Below are 23,303 nucleotides of genomic sequence, written 5' to 3'. Positions count from 1 at the left end.
GCGTCCCCTGCATCGGCAGGCGGACTCTCAACCACTGCGCCACCAGGGAAGCCCTTTCTTTTTCTTTTATGGCCGTGCCACATGGCTTGCAGGATCTTAGTTCCCCCACCAGGGATTGAACCCGGGCCCACGGCAGTGAAAGCACGGAGTCCTAACCAATGTACCACCAGGAAATTACCTAAACTGGTGTTTTTCAAAGTTTTTGATCCTATACCTCCAATATAAGATTGTTTATTTATAAATCATATGCATATACTACTGTGCTGAGCTATGTATGGAGGTTTAAAATATTTAAATGGAAATGTAAAAGGATAGATAGAAATTAATCGAAATAGAAATTTGTATGTAATTTCCCTTGACTGCTCTCTCACAGCTGCTGCTGGGGGCTACAGCAGGGCATGCCCTGCCAAGAAGAGGGAAATGGTGCCCTGTGGAGTTGACCCCTGGCCTATCTGTGGGGGAAGCAGGGTTTTCCTTCCACCATGGTGATCAATAGCATTTGCAAAATCCCAGGAAAATATAGTGCTTTCTATACTGACCCAACACAATATTTTTGCAAATACCAGATTTATTCCTTTATTATTCGGCGAGTATTTACTGAGTGCCTGCTATTTGGCAGTTACTATTCTAAGATACATTAGTGATCAAAACAAGGATTCCTGCCCTCAAGAAGCTTACTTTCCAATAGAAAGAGAGAGACAATGAATAATGAATATAACAAATAAAGGTATCATATAGTGTGTTAGAAAATGAGTGTAAATTGGGGGGGAAGCAGATCAAGGTAAATGGGGTCAGGAGGGTCAGGTTTGGGGGAGGAGTAGGTTGCAGAAATAAATAGAATGGTAAAGGTGGGCCTCTTGGAGAAGGTAAGTTCTAAGTAAAGACATGCAGCAGACAAGGGTGTTGTGAAGCAGGCATCTGGGGAATAGAGAGCATGTGCAAAGGCCCTGAGGTGAGATCATGACTGTTGGTTCAAGGAGCAGGAAGGAGACTGGCATGACTGGAGTCATACGAGCAATGGGAAAATAGTAGTCAGGGGAGAGGTAATCAGAGGAGGTGCTCATGTTAGGCCTTAAGAACTTGAGCTTTTCCACTGAATAAGATGGGAATCCATAGCAGGGTTTGGTGCAGAGGAGAAACAAAATCTGACTTACATTTTAGAAGGATCATTAGGCTTTTCCGTTGAAAATAGACCTGTTAGATTACAATCATCTAAGACAAGGATGATGGTGGCTTGAATCAAAGTGGAAGCAGATGGCTGGTGAAACATAGTTGATTTCCAGGTGTATAAACTAAAGACAAACCAATGGGATTTCCAACAGGTTGGGTTTTGGATGTGGGAGGGTTTGGGCCTGAGTCACTAGAAAAATGGAAACACCAGTGGCTGAGAAGAGGATCACTATAGGCAGAGCATGTCTGGGGTGAGGGAAGGGACCAAAGTTCAGCTCCATGTCTAAAATGCCCCTGAGATAGCCAAGTGGAGATGTGGAGCAGGCAGCTAGATGTGCACATCTGGAGTTCAGGGGAGAGGACGGGCTGGGATGACCATTTGGAAGTTGCCAGTGTGTGGATGGTATGGGTGAGACCATCCAGTGTGTCAGTGGGTATAAGAAGAGGAACAGGGATGAAGACCTGCAGCCTCCAACATGGAGGCAGTGTTGAAAGTGGAGCATCACCGCACTGGGAAGGGAGCCCTGGATTCCAGGGCCGTCCATAACTGAGAGACACACAGTCATGGTCCCATTACTGAACCACTTACTCTAGGTCAGTTTTCACATTTGTAAAATGGCACCAAGTTACCTCCCTGAAAGCAGAAGCTCAGACGGATCACCAGTCTAGCCTGCAAGGAGGTGTGCCCTTCAGCCATTACAGCCGAACTTGAAAGCAAGGTGAGGGTTAGGCGGCTTTCTACTCATTTAGAGGAAACTGGGTTTTGTAGACAGTTGATTCTGATAATTCAGGGAACTGGGAGTAATTCAAATGATCTGGATTCATAAGCAACAATTATATCCGTTCAACTTTGAATTGGGAACCCTTATTTGCTAGATATTTTTTATCATTTAGTAAAGTAAATGTTGGACCAATCCAAAAATGTTTTGGACCTATCTGGACCTATTGATTACATGGCCTCGTTTCATCACCAAAGTTGACCTAGACCAAGTTCAAGTTGACCTAGACCTAGTTCTATTGACCAAGTCCCGTCGAATATATGCTTGGCCATATATGGTGTGATGTCAGAGTCACCAGTAAGGTCCCACCCAGCCCCCCTTCCCACACACACATGAACTTGAGCCTTATGGCTCATCTCAGATAAATAATAATACTTTCTCCCTAGTGTGCCCCTGTTGGGTGTCAGAGGCTTTCTAAACATCATCTCCTCTCCCCTTTCACAACCCAGTATAGTAAATCTTAGTATTGTTGTTTTGAACATGTAAAAGAAACAAATGCACAAAGAAGTTGAAAAAAACAAAACCCAGTTGCTCAGGTCACACAGCTAGAAAGGGAGTCTATAGCCTGGGTTCTTTACCCTGCAGCCCGTGGCGGTGCTGGGAAGTGGCTGGACGCATGGGAAACCACCGGCCCTTCTCCTCACCAGCCGTGCCAAGGGCAGTCACCCTGGGACGGGGGTGAAAGGCGCAGAACCGAAACCATGAGGCTCATGCCTGTGTCCCCTGGCTCCTCGTTCCCCAGCCCACACCCGAGTCCTCCATGGCCTTTCCCTGGACAAACTGTAGTTGACCTCAACTTCTCCCTGGACAAACTGTAGTTGACCTCAACTTCTGACACTATGAAGGAAGATTATTCTCCTATCTTAGGCCCTGTCCCTACTTCTCAGTAATTTATACCAATTATTAACAGAACACATGCACAGTAGCTCAAGACCTGAGGGGGCTTCCACACCTCAGTGAAGGATGTCATTGTCCCAGAAGATAGAATGCTTTTTTTAGGAACGCAGAAGATTCTTCATCTAAGCACTGGTTGCCATTTGGTATATTACGATAGAACTCTCCCTCACTTATAAAGTGCTTGACTATAAAATACATTACATGCCTTGACCATTTCAAATATGTCTAAAGAAAGGACATTACCTTGTGAGGGTATTTTGAAATAATAACCGCAATAATAATTCATCATATATTGAGTGCCTATTATATGCCAAATATATTACTTCTGATCCTTAAAAGAAATAAAAGAAAGATACTTGAAAGCCAGGTGTAACCAATTTATGGATGATGGAACTAAGTCACAGAAAGGTCAAATGACTTACCCATGACCTCACAGGTCGCAGCTAGAGAACCACAGAACTAGAAGTATAGATATTTTTACTATATTTCGGTATATTTCTGAGCTCAGTGTAGGACTGGATGCAATTGTGCTGATGCTGAGGATCTGAAAATTAGCATGGCCACCTGAAATAAGAGATTGTATCTTAATTTTCAATCCAAATGCTTGTGACCAGAATGGTTTCCCTCCCTGCTCCACAAGGCTGTGGAATCCTGGTCTTAAGAAGATGCAAACACAAGTAGAACTCAGCCCAGTAGATGTCCTGGATTCAGTCCAAAGAAACAGAACTCATCATTCCTCCATCCTGCACTACTTCTTCTAAAACAGGAATCAGCACCATTTTTCTGTGAGGACCAGGTAGTAAATATTTTAGGCTTGTGGGCCACAGAGTCTCTAGCCCGACTACTCAACTCTGCCTTTGTAGCAGGAAAGCAGCCATGGGCAATAGATGTCAATAGGTGGGCATGGCTGAGATCCAATAAAACTTTATTTACAAAAACAGGTAGCTGGCCATAGGCTGTAGTTTTCCAAGCCCAGGTCTCCTGCTCCATATCACACTTATGGTTTGTGCTTGGTACACCTTTCAATTTCAGCGCTGTGAGTAGAATCAATGAGCTTTCATCTCCTGCAACAGCTCATTAATAGAGAGCTCAGATGCCATCGAGCTGATGGCACTTCCAGGGTCTCTCCCATGTTCATCTCCTTCCCCATTTTAATACGTTTCCATTCATCATTCCCTCTTGTTTACTGTCTTGTAGCACTTTTCACTCCTGGCATCAGCACTTGTAGGCAAACCAAGGGAGGGGCATCTACAGCTGCTCTCGGCTGTCTTAATGATTAAGTGTTTAGACGTGTACTCGCCCTTCATATTAACTGTCTAGGTGAGAAGGGGCTGCTTTAGGCCTTGGGAATTTCTACCCTTCAAATTTAGGATCATTTTCTCATAGGAACTCTTTCAGACTCTGGCAATGTCTTGTGCTCCATAGATGGGTTAAAATGACTGGTCCAAAGTGTGCTGTTTATTCATTCATTTAGCACTGAGATGTTGGGCACTCAGGCAGGGCAAGCTCCGTGCTATGCATTGGGGATGGAGAAAGAAGATGTGGTCTCTGCCCTCAACAGCTGCAGCCTCTGTCTCCCATACACTTGTGAAATCAGTCATAAGCAACCAAAAAAAAAAAAAGAAAGAAAAGAAAAACAACAACAAAAAGCAACCCCGCTCTTTACTCTCACTTGTTTGCCTGAGGTTGATTAGTGGTTCTGAGAGAACAAGGACTGATACTCATTTTAATCATTGAACTTCTTGAAGGATGCGTAGACAATAAAGTGATTCTGGGTTAATGTTTGATCCTCACAATCCAAATGCCAATATACCAGAACACATTTTTCAGTAAAAGGGCTGCCCAGCCAGCGCTTCACTTATTTCAAGCAGTGCACACTTGCATCTGATTCCAGTAAAACCAGAGAATTCAGGCAGCCACCTGGATTTTGTAGCAATGGGATTTTGTCCTAATTCGTAAGGTAGACTATGATTTTCACAGTTTCAGATCTCCAGCGTGTCAAGAGAGTAATGACCAAAGTTCTAGATGGCATCCTTTCTAGAGTGGATGACCTTCTTTCTGCTGAATCCCTGATTGGTGGGGGCTGGGTTGGGGAGGAGGGGCATCCACCTACTTTTTAAGTAGATCAAATGATGGACAGGTGGTCCCTCCCCAGGCCGTCTCTCCCAGAGGCCAATGGATATCACCTCACTTAGTGTGGGCGTGGGCCTCTTTGTAACGTTCACGTGTCTCTTTGCTCTGGCCTCTAACCTGGAGTCCCTTACAACTGCCCCCAAGCCACTCATCAGCACCCCCATGCCACTTATGCTCCAGAGATGCCCACTCACTTGCAGGCTCCTGAAGCCCTTTAGGCCTCGCCTTTGCATGTTTTATCCTGTTCTCAGGGGATAGTCTATTCAGTTCTCACTCTCCTCACTCATCCATGAGGCTAATTTCTTTCCTCTTCCATGACTCACTCATGTCACCCTTTCTCGGAGCCCCTCTCAACCGCCTGTCACTCTAGGCTGGGGGCCCCCCTGAGCTGCCCTCTGCCAAGTCACTCACTCAGCACTGCTGTCATCTTGTTTGTTTTTGGCCCCACCGCACACGAGGTCACATACCCGAGGGCAGGGACCATGCCTTGGTACACTGCAGGCCTTGTATTGTGACCAGCACATGGTAGTGTGTCATCAATATGACCGCCTGGCCAAATGAATGAATGATTACACATCCAGTCATCTCTGCCTGTGCAAAGTAGGCTTGATTCATATTTTAAGACCACGGTAATTTCTTATCATGGGGCTGTATTCTTTTGTCCTAGTTCAACTCCCCATGTTTCTTCTGTCCTTTGACTAAGGATGTGGCTTACAGACCTCTGGTCATCAGCTTTCCTCTCATTTGTCACCATGCCTCTTGGACTGCTGTGCCTAGAACTCGTCACAGTGCCCTAGATCTGTACATGGGACTCGGGACCTCCTTCTCGGTGACCCAAGATCTTCATTTTCACTAATGTTGCCATTTTGCTCTAAGATGCATGGTGCAAAACAGGGGCAGACCCAGACTCTAAACTTCTGTGCCTGCACACTGGAGGATAAGCCACCATCTTCACAATGCTCACGTGGAAGTGATTAGAGACCAGGAATGGTGTTCACGGAAGTGCTGAGGGTGAGATGGAAGGATGAAGGGCAGCAGTGAAGAGGGTCCATGGGCTGGAATAGTGAGGGGTGTTTTCCTAGGAGAGGAGGCCTTGAGGGCTGTAGGCGTAAGGAACCTGGAGACTGCAGAGGAGGCCTGGAGAGAGGCATTTCAAACTGGGAAAACAGCCTAAGCAAAGGCCTGGGGTCCAGGGCTGTGGTACCTGGAGGGGCAGCAAGGTGGCGATTTAGGTGGATGTGAGAGATTGGAATTGACTTTGTTATGAAAGACCCATGGACTGAGATTGAGGAGTTTCGTCTTTATCTGATAATAGCTTTAGGGAGTCAGAGATCTTTTTTACAAACGAAGTTTAGTTTGGGTAGGGAGGGAGTGGCAGAAAAGATAGGAGGCTGCAAAAGTCCAGGTGCAAAAAACCGTATATTATACAAGATCAGCAGGAAGGAGAGCAAAAGCAAGGACCCTTGAAGGGCACTCACAGTGGATGGGAGGGTCAGAAGGGAGAGACCCAAGCAAGGTCTGTGCATGCCAGAGGACACACGTGTGCAGGTAACAGGGACTGCAGAGGGCAGGGCAGAAGGTGCTGGAGACAGTAACACACAGGAGGGTGGGGTTGACCCCCTGGATAGTGGGAGAGGTGAGGACACAGGCCCTGCTCTCTAGGAGAAGGGGCATGTCCTCCCTAGATGCTGGTGGAGAGGAACTCAGACTATGGGGACCCAGACGGACACACATTAAAGCGAAGGCAGAAGCACGTAGTCCAGAACGGCCTCAAGTTTTCAGCGGAGTGAGTGGACACAAAGCCATTTGTCTAAGGACTTGAGGGCCCTTAAAGAGTGATCTAGAATAGCCATGGTGCGGAGTGACCGAGAAGATCTTGAGTGAGGAGAGGAAAGACCAGGACTCAGCAGAAGGAACACAGAGAGAGGCAGGTAGGGTGTGAACGTGACCCAGTTTGCTTCGGCTGAGGTCAGAGACCAGAGTGGGTTTGCAAATCTGGATGTGCTTTGTGATTCTGTCTCTGAACCCCGGAGGGGAAGGGGTAGAAAATGACTGTGTCCCCCTTGCCAGTACGTGAGAGCTCAGCCATTCGCTCAGACCCCTCTCTTCAGAGCATCACCACCACATGGTCCAGAGCTGATTTGGCATTCTTTAGGTCCAGGCCAGTCTGTCCCTGTTTCGAGGGATGGCTTGGGGCTGGGGACAGTGTCTAGCAGGTCTGCAGGACCAAGAACCGAGGGGCCCGCATGCTTAGGAGCAGGCTGCCTACCTCTTCCCCTTGCTCTTCTGCAGGAACACAACGAGTTCAACTCTTCCATGGCCAGGAGCCAGACCAACACCGCGCGGATCGATGGCCTGCGGCCCGGCATGGTGTACGTGGTCCAGGTGCGCGCCCGCACCGTGGCCGGCTACGGCAAGTTCAGCGGCAAGATGTGCTTCCAGACTCTGACGGATGGTAAGAGGCAGGCCAGTGACCTGGGCACAGGGCAGGCCGCTGGAGGAGGGAAGAGCCCCCACAAGGCTGTACTCGCAGCCAAAGTGCCAACTGCTAACTGGATTCCAGTGGAATTCCCAAGGAAGTGTTTGTCCCCTGTAGGGCCGTGTAGACTCCTCGATTCACTAGGCAGGGCATCTGTCTGAAGTCTGGCCCGTTTCTCAATACCTAGTGGATTTGACTTGGCAAGGTCTATGTACCCCGCGTGCGCAGAGGCCCCCACATGTTGGCCTGCGTTTGCACAGCACTGAGACGCACACGGAACTCAAGAATACGCCTCTGTTGGTGCCTGTGTTGTTTCCCCCTCACTCCCACTTCACTCCTCTGTTCTGAAGGCTGGGAGCTGAACGCGCGGCCTCATTGCATGAGCCGAGGACTCCAGAAAGAAAACAAAGGGACACAGTTTGGGGAGTGGCTGTCCCACGTGTCTCAGAATATTTGAAGCAGCTTCATGTGTGACCCTCAGTAGGTCCTGCTGAGGCGTCTCCAGAGAGCTTGGCCACTGGTTTCCGAAATATCCCCAAGGCCACACAATCTGTCACCAAAAATACTTCCACCTTTGAGCTTTATTAGTTGTCTGTTTTAAACAATCTCCCCCAGTCCTCTGAGACCTCCTCATTTAATTGTTATGAAATCCAATTCCCTGTAACCTCAGCCTTGTGTATGGGTGTCTGTCTCTACATTAACCACTTACCATAGTGTATGTATTCACTTACCTATCTACTATCTATCTACCTATCTATCTATATTTATTTATTCACTGATGAGCTGTTTCCTGATAGTTTCCCAGGTGTCACTCTATTCCCAGCGTCACAAATTGAAAGCCTTTAATTTTTCCTGTATTACTTAAATTATATAGAAAACACTCTGCCCTTACATAACATTTTATTTTAAGCCAGCACTCTCTGATGAGGCCCTTGAGAGGGCTTGAGGTTTTTTACTGACCCATATTATATTTTGAAACAATTTAAAAAGTCATCAGAAAGATTTAAAAATCAAATGACTTTATATAAAAACTATAATATCCATTTTCTTATGAAAAATTATAAGAGAAGCCAATACAGGTGGGCATCCTAGTGTGAGGACTCTGCCTTGAGCTGGGGGCTTGCCCCCCACTTCCCAGTGATCTGTACTTGGATGCTTTGATGTGAGCTGTCTGGCCTTTGTAGGATGAGAGTTTGCAGCCAGCTCTGAGTTTATTTTAGGTGAGTTTTGGTTCATATTTTGAGGATGGTGAGCTAGGGTAGAAAGGTGAGCCAGTTTATCCAGATGAATAATACTGCTGGTATGAAAGAACACAGGCTGTCTTCAGTTCCTTAAGGATTCTGTTCCCCTCTTTGCACCTCACTTACCATCTAGATTTATGGGCACTTTGGCATCAGGAGGTACACAGGATTAAAAGCCCAAACTCAAAATGCTCTGAGTACTGGTCTCTTGGCAGTTCTGCTAGACAAATCAAGAAGTAACAAATTTCTCCCGAGAAGCCTATTCCTTTTACATTTGGCAGTTAAGTTTTGTAAACCCAACAGAGGTTGGATGTAGGAGAGTTCTGGTAAGTGGCCAAATTCGAGAGTATTTATCTTAATGACTGAGGTTCACACATCGGTAGTAATTATGTTCACTGAGGCTTCAGGCCTCCCTGCAGCACAAAGGTGAGTCTGAAGGTTGTCAGTGAAAGGGTCATTGGGGAGGGCAGGACCTGTGGGATCCCGCCCAGGGTCAGTGACGATGCTTTGGGCAGGTGACGTCCACGTGGGGCAGAGCCGCTGTGGTCCTGGCTGCTCTTAGCTACAGCCTGCTAACTTTTGACTTGGTTGCTTCATTTTTTTTTTTTAAATCCATTTATACAGCAGGGTATCTACATGTTTACCAAGTATTCTGGGTGATTCGTATGCACCCCAGGGTTTGAGAACCATTCTTCAATTCTGTGGGTGGAGAAGGAGACTTCTAAACCCAAGGATATTGGTTCTCGAAGCCTCTGACTCTCTAGAAATTAGTTGGAAAGGGTGAAGGTCACATGGCTTAGGAATTTTTTTAATTAATATGAATTTTATTTTATTTTATTTTTTGCCAAATTATTATTTTTTTAAACACACATATTACAAAAAGCTCGCAGCAGAGGGAAACTGAAACTCTACCTTCAGTCTTTTAAATTGATTTCTAGAGAGTGGGAGGCTTTAAGAACAACATCCTTGTCATTTGAAATCTCATCCTCCACCCACAGAGTTGAAGCATGGTTCCCAAACATCAGGGTTCATAAGAACCACCTGGAGTGCTTGGTAAACACACAGATACCCTGCCTTTCACTCAGACGTTCTGATTCAGTAGGTCTGAGGGGCCTGGAAGTAGGTCTAACAGTCGGGCTCGGGTGATTCTGATGCAGGGCATGGGAACCTCACTTCAAGAGGAATTATTGTTAGGGGGCCCAGATAAAATACAGGATGGTCAGTTAAATGTTGTGAATTTCAGATAAACAACAAATAATGTTTTAGTCTAAGTATCTCCCATGCAATATTTGGGTCATACTTAGACTAAAACATTATTTGTTGTTCATCTGAAATTCACATTTAACTGGCCAGCCCATACTTTGATTCACTATATCCGGCTACCCTACTTGTAATAGCACATACTTAGCTTGACCTCCATCTGCCTCAGTCCCGAACACTCGATAATGGCTCCTTGACACCAAGTGAGAGAATAACCACAATAATAGTAGTAGCCCAAGTGGTTTATATGGATTAAGGAAAAGAGAATTCGTATAAAGGGCATCTGTGATAGATCAAACACTGTGAAATATGTCACATGATCTGATTTAAAAATGTATTTTAACAGATAAGAAGTCTGAGAGTCAGAGAGACTAAACGCTTTGTCCAAGATCACCAAGCTTCCCCGTGGTAAAGCCAGGGTTTGGGCAAGCTCTGTCTGCCTCTGTGACTGGCGGGCAACCGCTCCCCCGTGTGATACAGCCTAGTTCTAACACCAGCAGAAGCCTGGACCCATTCTCTTGAGTGTGAGCTTGAGAGTGCTGGGCTGCTTCTTGGCATTTCCTTCATCCTCTGCAGCACTGGGTGTGGTGCTGGCTGGCTGCAGATACTCTTAAATCTCTGCTCAGAGAATCTGTTGACTGGGCTGCACTCAGCAACTTTGTGTTTTAGGAGGTACTTCAGCAGAGGTTTCCATTCCCCCCATTAGACGTATCCTTAACACGGCTGACAGACCTTTGAGAGACCTTCCGAATGAGGGCATGTAGGTCAGAGTCACCTCTGCTCTGGGACCAGTGTCATCAATTTAGTTCTGAGATCCTCTGTCACTGCTGTTTTGCCTTTATTGTTGACACTGTCCTTTGGCTTTTGTTGCTTTTGTTTATTTGTGACTTAAAGATTACTCTTGGTTTGGGTCGGGCTTACAGCTCTGAAGCATAGAACCTATCTATCTATCTATCTATCTATCTAATGCTTTGTTGTCAACACTGAGTACCAGCCCTATGCAAAGGGCACGCAGGAAGCTTCTAATGCCTCTTTCTCACCTAGACGATTACAAGTCTGAGCTGCGTGAGCAGCTGCCCCTGATCGCTGGCTCGGCGGCAGCCGGGGTCGTGTTCGTCGTGTCCTTGGTGGCCATCTCCATCGTCTGCAGCAGGTAGGCCCCCTACTCCTGCTCCCACCTGCTCTCCTTAGACCCAGGAAGCCCCGCTCGTGGACCCCTCCCATGTCATGCAGACTGGACAGGGCCTGACCATTCAGGGACGCACCGTCAAACTCACCGCAGCCATCATCCCATCTCCGTCCACAGGCAGCCTAGAATTCTCCAGATTATTTATTTGCTCTGTGCCTGGGATAAAATCCTCTGTAAGAGCTGGGCAAGGCTCGAGCATTCGTCCTCAAACCTCATTTTAGCCAAGACGTTTAGCCCATCTACACACAACGGTTTTCCTGGAGTGACAGTTACAAAATTGCACTTGACCCGCTGGAGCATCACACCGTGTGCCACGGCCCATCCTCTAGCTACAGAGCTAGGGCCCTCGGCGCAGGGCGCAGTGGGGCAGGAGGGGAGCGGGGGAGAAAACGAGGGGCTCCGTGTCCTTCAGGAGGGCAGGCCCTGAAGGCCTTGTGAATTTTTAGTACTGTTGCTGCTGCCTTGGGTGGTTAGCCCAGATTCAGCTGGTCCCTCCCAAGAAGTTCTGCAGTGCTGCCAGAATGCTAATAGGCGTCATCCAGAGCCTCTGCGCCAAGCTCTGATGGAGACGCACAGCCCTGCCTGGCCTCTGAGAGATGTTGACTTGAAAGACCTCGACCCAGCTGCCCAAGGTGGTGGTCAAGCCAGAATGCTGGCCACGACAGGAGCTCCATTTAAAGTGAGAGCTGCAGTACCCAGTCCCGCGAGATGCCTGGGTGAGCCCCCATCAGGACAGGAGCCCCAGGAGCTGAGTGGTAGGGGTGCACCCCGGCTGAGAGCGCTCCTCTCCCTTGTGTCCACAGGAAACGGGCTTACAGCAAAGAAGCTGTGTACAGTGATAAGCTCCAGCATTACAGCACAGGCCGAGGTGAGTAGAAAGTAGACACCTACCACCTGAGCCCCGGAGAACCACTGAGTCGAGCAGACGAGTGCTTGGAGGGCTCCTTATAGCCAGACTGGCCGGTCCCAATCACAAGCCCCCTCCCGGCCCCCAGCACCCAGCAGCTGGGTCCCCAGGGACCGAGGCTGCCCACACCATCTGTGTCCGCCCATTGTGGGTACTCATTGGATTCCTGGCGGGTAGATTATCTTCTGCACTGATAAGCCCATAGAGGACATGGAATGCAAGGAGAAGATTGGGTTTAGCAAGTCAATGAATCCTGAAATCAGACCCAGTGGGAAAAGACAGAGGGCTCTCTATTAACATCTTCTGCCTTATCTTATCCAATGGAGCGGCTGGGGAATGTGTTAACCAAATTCACAGATAAGCCAGAGAACACGAATGTAGGGAATTAAAAAGATAGCAGAGCCCAAGAGGCCAAAGTGTTGGGCTATCTCCCAAGTGTCTTCTTTTAAGCAGTGCCTTTAAAAGTTTTTCTCACTCATTATCTACTCTCTTTTTGTCAAAACCTAAATGTAATATTTTATAACTAAAATTTCCCCTCGCCAACGTGCGACGTAAAGGCCTGTGTCAGTATTATTCTTTGATCTGTGTAATGACAACGTTGCAGGATCTGCAAAGGTCCCGTTCAGTCCAGAAAGCAGAATGCTTAGATCTTTACAGCAGACACGCTCTGATTCTAAATAACTCCCTTTGAATTCCACGGACGCCTTCAGAAACCTGCCCCAGCACTGTGTGCTGTGCCCTCTCTGTCCCAGGCTTCCGCCGTGAGCTGCATCTCACCTCAGTCCTGCTGTGGCTGTGCCTGCCTGCCCTCCCTGTTCACTGGGCAGTGAGCATGCAAGACAGGCTCCGTCTACACACATCCTAAGCTGGCTTTCACTGGGCGCTTCTGGGATCGGAAATGGGCTCCAAGGCAAAAGTTTTCCCCTGAGGTCACCCAAGGCGGGAGAGTGATGCCAGGATGCTCCCATGGCAGCTTCACCGCCAAGGGGCTCGTTCTGGCATGGCCAAGGTCGATGCTGGCTGGAGCTGCACAAAGGCCACTCTGTAGATATGGCTTTGTTCCCCGGGGGCTTTCAGTCCAAGAACAAGAACCTGCCAAGGGTCTGTAGAGGACCAAGCCCCTGGCAGCTGGGCTGCTGTTCCACAGTCATGGCTGGGAGAGGTCTGTGGGCTGGGCACCGGCTGAGGCTCCCACGGTGGTCCAGGCAGCCCCCATGATCAGGAGCACAAATGGGGAGTGAGGGTTTGGGAGAGCAGCCCCCTTCTAAGGCTATAGGCACAGCTCCTGCAACACTCAGAGTCCCATTTACCCCTCTTTCTTTCCCCCAGCAGGCCAGTTGGGCCTCCATTTTAACCAGACATCACTGGTTTTAGAGGGAAAACTTGAATGTGTTCTCTCTCTTTTCCTCACATCCTGACTCTGCACCTCACGGCAAAATCTACAGATGATTTTTCTTAGAGTAACCGGTGCATTTCCCTTCCAGGCAGGGCCTTACCTTCCTAAGAACAGAGACTTTGATTTATCTGTGATTCTTAAGTGAAGGTGCCCCCTCCAGGGTGCATCAGAATTACCTGGAGGGCTTTCTCCACTGCCCTGCCTCCCTGTCTCTCTCAGGATTCTGACGTTGCCCCACCTCCCTGCTCTGGGCTGACTCCCGGCCGGGTTGAGAGCCACTATAAAGTCTATTTCAGATTTGGCATCTTTTGAACTCTGGATGAAACATTTAAAGATGGCCATGTGGGCTTGAAAGCAGAGGACACAAAATTGGGTTCAAAAGGAGGAGTGCCATTTTGAAGACTAGAGACGCCCAAAGGTGAGAATGTCCCTTTTTAAAGGCATGTAAGTTAAGCCTTGTCACCATCCCTTAGTCGGGGTACAGAAAGTCCCTAAGCATCAAGCTGGGATGCATCTTGCTGCCTTTTTGGGCACTTCAACCTCAGACCTGACCATTCTGCTCTGGAGGGGCCGGCGTGGCTGGGCCGCCACATGGCACCCACGCGCACAGAGGTCTGCTCCCAGAGCTCTCACAGCCTGCTTCTGGGGAACTCTGTCCCCTCTAAGACCAACAGAAGGAGGCTTCCCTTGTTCTCAGGGTCCACAGAAAACCCACCACCCAGTCTGCAGTAGCAGAGGCCTTGCTGCAACCAGTGAGCGCGGGACCCGGAACGCAGAGTTCTTCATGGACCAGAGTTCACTCCCTCCTTGGCCTTAGAAGTCTGTCTTCTTTTTAAATCCGTTCTCCTTTTTATACATGCTCTTTCCTCCTATTCATAACTGTTCTCTTTTTATCCAGTCCCCGAAACCTGGCTCCTCTTTGCATTCTGGTTCTCTAAACTCATAGCCTCATGCTTTGAGTTACATTAGTGCATTTTCTCCCACGGACATCCATCAATCTGACTAAAGCTATTACTGTTGGAGAATGACAGTCTAAGGGCTGTGGAGCTGGGAGAAGACTCAGCACACATATAGCAGAAGAGGAAACTCAAGGCTCTGGTGGAGAATAGGCCTGGCGCGAGACAGGGGCGGGTAGGAGTAGTTAGTTATGGAAAGCCTGCTCGGTGCATTGGGAACTTTATTCTGGAGGCTCATTTCAATCCCTATGACCCTGACAACCACTCTAGGTGACCGACATTAATGACATGACTTTGCCTGGTCTCACCACTCATGGGTGGCCAAGGTGGACCGCGCACCCTCTAAACCTGGCTGCAGAGCCCATGGTCGTACCATATTGCAGAGGCTCAAGGTGACTGGAGGTCAGGAGCAAGTCAAAATGGGGTGAGGACTAATCTCGGAAGTCCTGGTTGGTGGTTTGTTGGTCCTCTCTCTGGGTCCCACTGCAGGAGGCAGAAAGGTGGACGCACCTGATGTGAGTGTGTGCACGTAACCATTCCTGGGCCATCCACATGCATGCACCTCGCTGTGGGACGTGGATGGTAACCTGGACATCTAGGCACTTCCTGCCCTGGGAGGGACAGAAAACCTGCAGCAGTTCCCCAGCCTTACTCATCAGTACCCGAGAGGGCCCCTGCCTCTCTTCCCCGCAGGCAGGGAGGGCATAGGGCCACATACAGAGGTCAGCGGCCCCTGCCCTCCCAGACCCGCCTTTCAAGCTGATGCAAAGGCTGAAGGAGGCATAACAGAAATGTTGGCAAACATAACACCTTCTCTAGTCTGTGAAGCCCTGGCAGATCTGGTCAATTTGAGAATGCCAAGTGCTCCCTAGGGCACTGGCTTGCAACCCCGCTCTGAGCATACAGCACAGAGAACAGACTTGTAAGGGGGGATTTGATTTGGGTGAAAGAGTCTAGAGGGAAGGCAGGTAGGGAAGTGAAAGTGCATGGATGTGGTGCTGGATGCTGGGCTGAAGAGCCTGGGAACCTGTGGTTCATGTTCAAGGTTGGGTGGGGGTGTGGGTTTCCCATGTTGGGGAAGAGGCAGACAGACGGAGTGTTCTCATGGTTTCCATGGGCCAGTCCGCAGAAGGTGCTGGCTGACTAAAAATTGCCTGGATGGGGTGATCCAGGTGGGCTCGGGTAGGCTGGGTAATCTATCTTTAGAAAAGTTCCAGTTGATGCTACATTTTGGAAATGCTACCAGGTACTTATGGGGCTTGGATGGACAAATATACACTTGATGGTGATTGACACTGCACTGATTTCTGAGATGGATGGAGCGTGCAGGGGTGGGGAGAGAAGAAGGTAAGGGCTTGGTAAGGGGTCAAGGGCTTTCAGAAAGCAACCCTAACAGAATCACCTCCTTGTTACAGGCAACTGCAGATATAATCACCGAGCTACTTTTGTTAAGCTTTGAGAAAAGCAAAAACAAATAAGATATGTGTCTAAAGACCATAAGACTGGCAAACACACTAATTTTCACACAGGACAAGAGGACAGAACACAGGGACCACAGAACAGGAGGGTGAGCTTGATCCCTGCCAAATGCTCAAGAGGCTGGGAAGCAGATGGGTTCTAAAACGAAATTCAGTGATCACAGGACGAACACAGGATTGTTAAGAAAAGTTATGGGGACCTCATCTCGATTACTAGGGTTATGCATTTAGTAAATTCAAGAGGAATTGTATATGTAGTGGATTTTTATTTTGGCAAAAATATTTTATGATCTCCCATGGGAAAGCATTGTAAAGTGGGTACAGAGCTCGTCATCATACGAAAAGATAGTGGGTTAGTGAGTCTGTCAGCCAGGAAGGAAGTCACCAGTTTTATTCTAGTTCTCGTCCAATTCAATCTCTTGTTTGTTTGATTGTTTTTTAAATTCATGAGTCAGGTGCAAACCTAGGGATGCTTATCAAGTTTGTAGGTAACAGTTGGGTGGCTTAAGGAACTCCACAGAAGACAGAATCAAAATTCAGAACTATACAACAGCTTTGAATGCTAATTTGAAATCTGCAAGACAAAATGTTAGAGGGATAAATCTAGAAGCTAGTGTTGGTTAAAACAAAAATAAAGCGGTACAAAAAGGAGGAGACCTGACTTGCTATCTGTTTGTATGGAAAAGTTTCAGTACTTAGTTGATCACATGCCTAATAGGAGTGAGAAAAAGCTAATAAAAAAGGCTAAGCAGGGCTTCCCTGGTGGCGCAGTGGTTGAGAGTCCGCCTGCCGATGCAGGGGACACAAGTTCGTGCCCCGGTCCGGGAAGATCCCACATGCCGCGGAGCGGCTGGGCCCGTGAGCCATGGCCGCTGAGCCTGCGCGCCCCGAGCCTGTGCTCCGCAACGGGAGAGGCCACAACAGTGAGAGGCCCGCGTACCAAAAAAAAGGCTAAGCACTGTTACTAATGGAGAATAATACTACTAAAAGCCTCCTTACATGTTGAGCACAGCAACTTTAAATTAACTAATTTGATCCTCATAACCGTCCCATGAGGTAGATTTTGCATGTGAAGAAACAGAGACTCAGAGAAGTCAAGCAAGTAGCCTCTCCAGAGTTTTATGACTCTGTGGTCACAATTAAAGTTGGGATCAGAGGAGGTGATACACAGAAATGCTGTCCTCTGTGCTGGTGAGAACACATCTAGAAGGACGTTCTTGGTTCTGGGGACCCCATGTGTCAAGAAGGACTTTGTCAACAAAGCAGCTGACCCATGGAGGGTGCCAAGTCCTGATGTGTCACCTCAGAGACACCAACCGATTTGGTGCTGGAGAAATGCAGGCAGGAACCTGGGGCTCAAAATCAAGCATGACACCATCACAGCAAAAGAAAGGTGATACTGTTGTTGTGCTTTGTTGTGTTAAATGGAACCATCGGTGAGAGATCCAAGTAGGCAGACCTTGATTCAATGTACGAACAGCCCCCCAAACTGGAACTGTTCACACAGAGACAGGCTGCTTTGTGGGGAGGGAGGTAAGCTCTCTTGGTCTTGCAGAGACAGCTATCAGTAAAGGCTGCTGTAGAGGATGTTGTAGAGAGGATTCCTGCTTTAGGTAGGACACTGGACTTGATTCGACCCAAGATTCTACACACAGCTTTCTTGACTCTGGGTGGGAGGGACATATCCGAACCATTCAGGACACAGCATCCAGCGCACTGGAAATCGCCTTTGGACACCAGGGTGAAGGTCAGGTGTAGCTGGAGGAGGGACACGGACCATGGATATTTTGGCTGCCTCTCCTGAAGGTAACAGGAGCATTAGTACCTGAACATGAGTAAATGAGGGCCTATGGGAAGAGGAGGAAAGGCCCCCAGGTGCAAAAGGTGGCTGAGTGATCAGTGAGTGCTTATTAAATGTCATATAAATTTAACGAGCTAGCTTCACCCATTTGTCTGCTGCTGGCTTAAAGCCAGAGCCTCTAGAAACCAGGCTAACTCTTTGAGTCCCCAGCTCCTGGACTGTTGCTCTCAGGTTCCTGGCAGGACTTCAGTGGCCCAGAGACAGTGGGTCTTGCCTGGAAGGACCTGCCTGTCCTGGTCATTGATACCCAAGAAGCATGGAGATGTTAAACTATTTTTCCTGAAATACCTTCCTCAATAGCAAGTAGCCTGTGGTCCACTTTCCTTCTCTTGGAGACACATATTAGGCAATAACTGTGGTTTTAAGAACAAATCTTGAAATGTGGTGAAACCCCCAAACAGAAAGTGGAAGGCAGAGCTTCCTCAGATTCGGTGCTTTTCCACCAGCCTTGTTGCCCACCCTGGGGCTCCCTCTCTTGGATTCTCCCTCTAGCCTTGGCTGGACACCCATGACCTCCATTCTTTCAGGGAAAAAGACAACCACCCATCGTCCTGGTCTTGACACCAAGCAGGCGGAGCAAAGTGTTTCTGGTGCCCATCAACCTTTCCTGGTAGATTTGCTCTAAGAAACTACCCGTCCTCAGCCTTTCACATCAACAGCTTCAACTGTGTGAAGCTCTGGGTAACTCATGTGTCCACCACATCCACCACTCCACATCCAGCCTTTCAGCTCTGTTTCCATTCTGAGTTTTCTGACTGACTTCTAGGCCTTGCATATTTCATGCATGCATTCAAAGTCTAAAGCCACGTGTGCAAACTTCCCTAACAATAAGGTTTCCTTCCCAAAGTCCATCACCTGGTTCATAGGACCACTTAATTCTGGAAGTCTTGGCATTGATTCGCATTCTTCTGGTCCTTCCTTCATTCCTCATCTTTAATTGCTCACTAAGTGCTGTCAGTTATTCCTTTGAAATATCTTTTGCCTCTTCTGCTGTTGTCAGTGCGATGCTCTGCTTAAAAACTGTTATCTTGTACCGTAATCACAGCAGCAACCTCAGAGCTGTTTTCTCAGCCTCCAGCCCCTTCCCCGCAACGATGCAAGGGAATGCTGCGGGCTGTCAGCAAAATGAACTCCCCGATCGTGCTCTCAGTACATCCCTTCCCTGCTGCTGGCACAGTTGTTGGCTCTGTGTGTCCAATGTCAGCAATCCAGATGCCTTTGATGGTAGTCAAGGGCCTCCCACTAGTGCATTAGCACTGTTCTGCCTCAGACCCCCCCTTCCTTCCACACTCAAGCCGGCCACACTGTCCCCGCTCGCTCAATGGCAGGTCTCTCTGAGCTGTGCCTCCTGACACTTCAAGCTTCTCCCTCTTCAGTGAAGGACCACATGACCTGTCCTTCTAGAACTCTGACCTTGAAGACTAGCATCCACAGTACTCTGCCTCCTCTGGTTTCTGCAGCACTTACAGCTTGTTTCTGGGTGTGGGATCCTGATTCTAGACTCTCTGGCACTGCTCCCCTGTTTGTTCACATCTCAGTGACCTGAGAACTCCACGAGCTCTGTTTTCCCTGTAAGCTCCCACAGTCCCTGGCACAGGGCTAGTTGGGTGTCTGGTCAGCATTGAGAAAAAGAGGGGTGACAACGTTCTGAGGCAGAGGACTGGATGAGGTCCCTCCCAGGAACCGGAGTTTATGTGTCCCTAAACAGCTTCCCTCTTGTGCTTAGATATCTGGACAAAATTTAGGTGAGTCACAAATAAGACAAAGTCTGCCTTGGATCCAGAATGGGGAATGAGGAGGCAGATGTCCCCCTTTCCTATGGCTCCATCAAACCTGCTGGGACACAAGATATCAATGACTGAAAACAACCTAATTTATGCACTAGCTTTCCGGACCCTACTGTGGGATTCTAGGAATCCACCAGCAGGAGGGCACTGGGCTCCTCCTGGCACCCTGAAGCCTCCCTCATAGGACTCGCAAGCTGACCGTGGTACTGATTTTGTACTTTCTGAATGCACAAGAGGGCTGAATGGCAGTATTCCATCTTCTTCTTCCACTTTTAATACCTAAATGTCACTTACTGTTTAGAACTGGCCCTTTACCAGTCCACGCTATCCCGCCCTGAGACCCTGGCACTTGTAAACATGTCGGGCTGACTTTTTATCTACACCCCACAATCTGCCAGCATCCCCCAAATTTATCCCAGCCTCTTCCCTTTTGAGAGCACACTACTCTCCTGCTACAGGATCTCCAACAATACCCAGGAGTTTCTTGTGCTTCAAGGGCTGCTCCCTGCCGTGCAGGAAGGCTCTGGATAACGGCGAAGTCATTTCTCCCCAAAGTTAATATCTTTAAAGCCTTGGTTCATGCTTAAGATTTTGCAGATCTCCTGGGACTATGGTCCTTTAAAGCTCTAACAGTCCAGGCTGTGACCCCACTCATAGCATAAATGGGTTTTGAGATCAAAGAATAAACGTATCTGCAAATCAGATCTTTAATAGAGATTAGTAAACTAGAAGATCATAAAATTGAAGTTCTTATTTTCTCTCTCTCGGCACCATCAATCAGTTTAGATCTGTACATACCACTTTTGTGCCAAAGGTATGTAAACCTATGTTAAAAATGATGAAAATAATCAGAAACTATAAGATATTATAAATATTATAATATTAACACTAACAATAATGCAAAGCATTGGACAGAGCATTATAAAATGTCTTACATTATAGAGCTATATTACATCTGATATTATTATAACTGCCATTAATAATATTTCCCCAACACTCACCGTCGGAGAACATTTTCTGAGCTCTGTCTCTAAACGTTTGGCTGTGCCCGACTCCACAGCTGACTCGAATTCCTTGTTCACTGTCTGGTGATTCATTGCACTAAATACCATTTCCCTGATAATTAAAAACTGCTCACTGGCAAGTGGGAGCAGGAACAGGCTGATGCAGGATTTATGCAGAAACACAAAATGAGCCAAAAGACAAATGACCTGTTCTGCCTGCTGAAGACATTTTATTTTTCCTCATCATCTTCTGGGACTAGAGAAAGGCTAGCTGTGATGTGGGAAAGAGGTCTGGAGAGATGTGTCATCCTGAGATGAGGTGGATGCAGGGAGAGCCATTAGTGCATGTGTTCTACCAAATCACTCTTCAGACTTAGGACCTAGGGACCCTGCCTGCAGCCATTCCTAGACTGGCCCTATCTGACCCTCATCAGAGGAAAAGCACTGAGTTTGAACCATTTGTTAAGACTTCTGATTTCAGTTTTCCTTCTTCAGTCTAACAATGGTATCCTCAATTTCAGGGAAAACAAGAACTGATTCCTACCCTGCATAGGTGCAGGATGTTCTAACTTGACATTGCATCACCAGGTCTAGGCTCCGTGCCACCTCCTCGGCTTCTTGTGAAAAGCTTCAGTGATGACCAAAGCCCCTGCCTGGCCCAGAATAGCAGTTGAGACATCGTGTGTGCTCACACATGCACATACTCATACACGCACACATTTGTACACTCACACACACACACACACACACACACACATACATACATACACACTCACACACACACACACACTGCTTAATTCCACAAGGCAGTGCGGTAACACAGCTGCCCGTGAATAAACCACACAGTGATTAGAATGTGAACTTTCTCCCATGCAGATGCCCTTGCTTGGACGCCATTGGCCTAAATGAATCCTGGAACCATGGAGAGATGAGCCTCTACCTTCTGAAAATAGCTCCTTCCCAGAATTGATTGGGACCAGTATCTGTGGAGCTCATTAACTCAGAACACTCTCTCATTCATCCTTACCTTTGTCTTTACTTGCAAACCATTCATTACAGCACATTCTAGATTGCTTAATTAGTTTCCATGGAAGAGTTCCTGTAGGACAGCTTAGCATACATCGTTTAGAGCCCCTTGATCCAAAATAACAAGGTGGTATTTTTAAAGTAACTAATATAACCCTAAGCGGTTTACAGCCCCCCAATGCCCAGCCCCCATGCCTTCCCCCCGGCTTCCTCTTCCTACCGCCCCAAACACTTCCTAGAACAATTTACTGATAATAATCACGAGCATAGCAGCTTGTGAGCCCTCCCTGTACATCAGGCACCGTGTTAGGCATGCCGCTTGCAACATGGTCCTTAATATCACAGCCGCCCCAGGAGGAAGGTGTTCCCTCCTCCGTCAGCAGAGGAAAACAATGTTATAAGAGATGTATGTGGTCTTGGCTCAGAATGCCTGGCTAGTGAGAGGCTTTGGGGTTCTGACCTCACCTCTAGATCCCAGCCTCTGGGCTCTGAGCCGTCTCTCATTTCAGCCCAGATCTGGGAAGAAGTCACAGGTTGTTGACACTGGCCTGCTGCCCCTGTGGCATTTTGAGTGGGTCTTTTGTGGTGACCTCGTCTCCTGAGCTCACCCCTCCAGCGCACACTAGCCAGCTTCCACCTGAAGCATCTGTGTTTCTTCACCTAAGCACCTCTCAGGCCCTGGAGTCTCCCTGCCCACCTGCCCAGCAGGGCAGCCAGCCCTCAACCAATGACTCATGGGAGTCCTGTGGAGCTTGCCAGCTCCCTCCACCCTAGGGTGGGCCAACTCTGAAGCATATGGTCTCAGAGATTCCTAGGGGGTGGGGAGTTAAGCCTGTGTCAATTACTCACAGCCCCAAGGCAGTAAGTGCCTTGAGAGCACACCTTTCATAGACTGTTTTCCTTTCCTACCAAACTGTCACAACTTGCCTGTGGCTACTTCTTCTGATCACCTCCCAGATAAGCCACTTGCTTTCAAAACCTTGTCTCAAGTTGTTGCTTCTGGAGAAACTCAAAGTGAGACTGCCTGGAGATACTGGTCTGGGTTGTTAGGCTTTCTATGTGGTTTCAGTCGTTCTTGTACTTCACTTGTTCTCCAGACCAAAGGAGAAAGGGATGAACCTCCAGCTCTGCTTTCCCCTTTGTCCACTGTTATTAAAGTAAACTCTCCCTCTCTCTCTCTCTCTCTCTCTTCCCCCCCTCTCTCCCTCCCTCCATCCCCCCAGGGATTAAAACCTTCTATTATAAAGATGAGGATTTGCTTAGTTCAAAGTTCAATCAGCAGATTCCAAAGTCAACGTTGTCATCCCCAAGTTTTCAAAGAGCGTTCTAGAATGGTGTCGACCACCCTAAAGCAAGCCGCCTAGCGTGCTTGCAGTGCTTTCATTTCATGACTGGGAATAACCCAGCTTTCAAAGGAAGCAATTCCTCTGGTCAGAGCACCTGGCTCTCTGGCTTTCAAAACATATCCCCCTTTAATTGTTTGCTGCATCTTCCTTCTCCCTCTGGATTTTATTCTGGCCTGAACTGGTGATCTGAGCAACATTGATCTGGGGGAGCTGTAGAGTCACCAGAAGTTTTTTGGATGAAAGATGTCAAAACTAGACCACGCGCTCAGGGCTGGGACTCACTGAGAAGAAGCCACGGTGGCCGGGGGGGAAGTGTGCGCTGAGAGGAGCTCAGCTCGGGGAACCTGAGATCCAGCCTCCACCGCAGGCACAGCACTTGGGCTTTTGCACACCT

The 23,303-nt window shown here is 48.1% G+C and overlaps 1 protein-coding gene across 1 annotated transcript in view; it reads left to right on the top strand.

The window, feature by feature from the left end:
* Positions 1-23,303, top strand: part of EPHB1 (EPH receptor B1) — a 437,960-nt gene that overhangs the window by 336,586 nt on the left and 78,071 nt on the right. Inside the window, exons 7-9 of the mRNA XM_007108469.2 lie at positions 7,272-7,434; positions 11,004-11,112; positions 11,952-12,016. Coding sequence (XP_007108531.2) covers positions 7,272-7,434; positions 11,004-11,112; positions 11,952-12,016 — 337 coding nt within the window. The remainder of the gene's footprint in view (positions 1-7,271; positions 7,435-11,003; positions 11,113-11,951; positions 12,017-23,303) is intronic.

The sequence above is a fragment of the Physeter macrocephalus genome, chromosome 1 (assembly GCF_002837175.3).
Source record: "Physeter macrocephalus isolate SW-GA chromosome 1, ASM283717v5, whole genome shotgun sequence".
NCBI classification, from domain to species: domain Eukaryota; kingdom Metazoa; phylum Chordata; class Mammalia; order Artiodactyla; family Physeteridae; genus Physeter; species Physeter macrocephalus.
The sequence above is the reverse complement of the archived record's forward strand: the minus strand, read 5'-3'. Positions and strand labels throughout refer to the sequence as shown.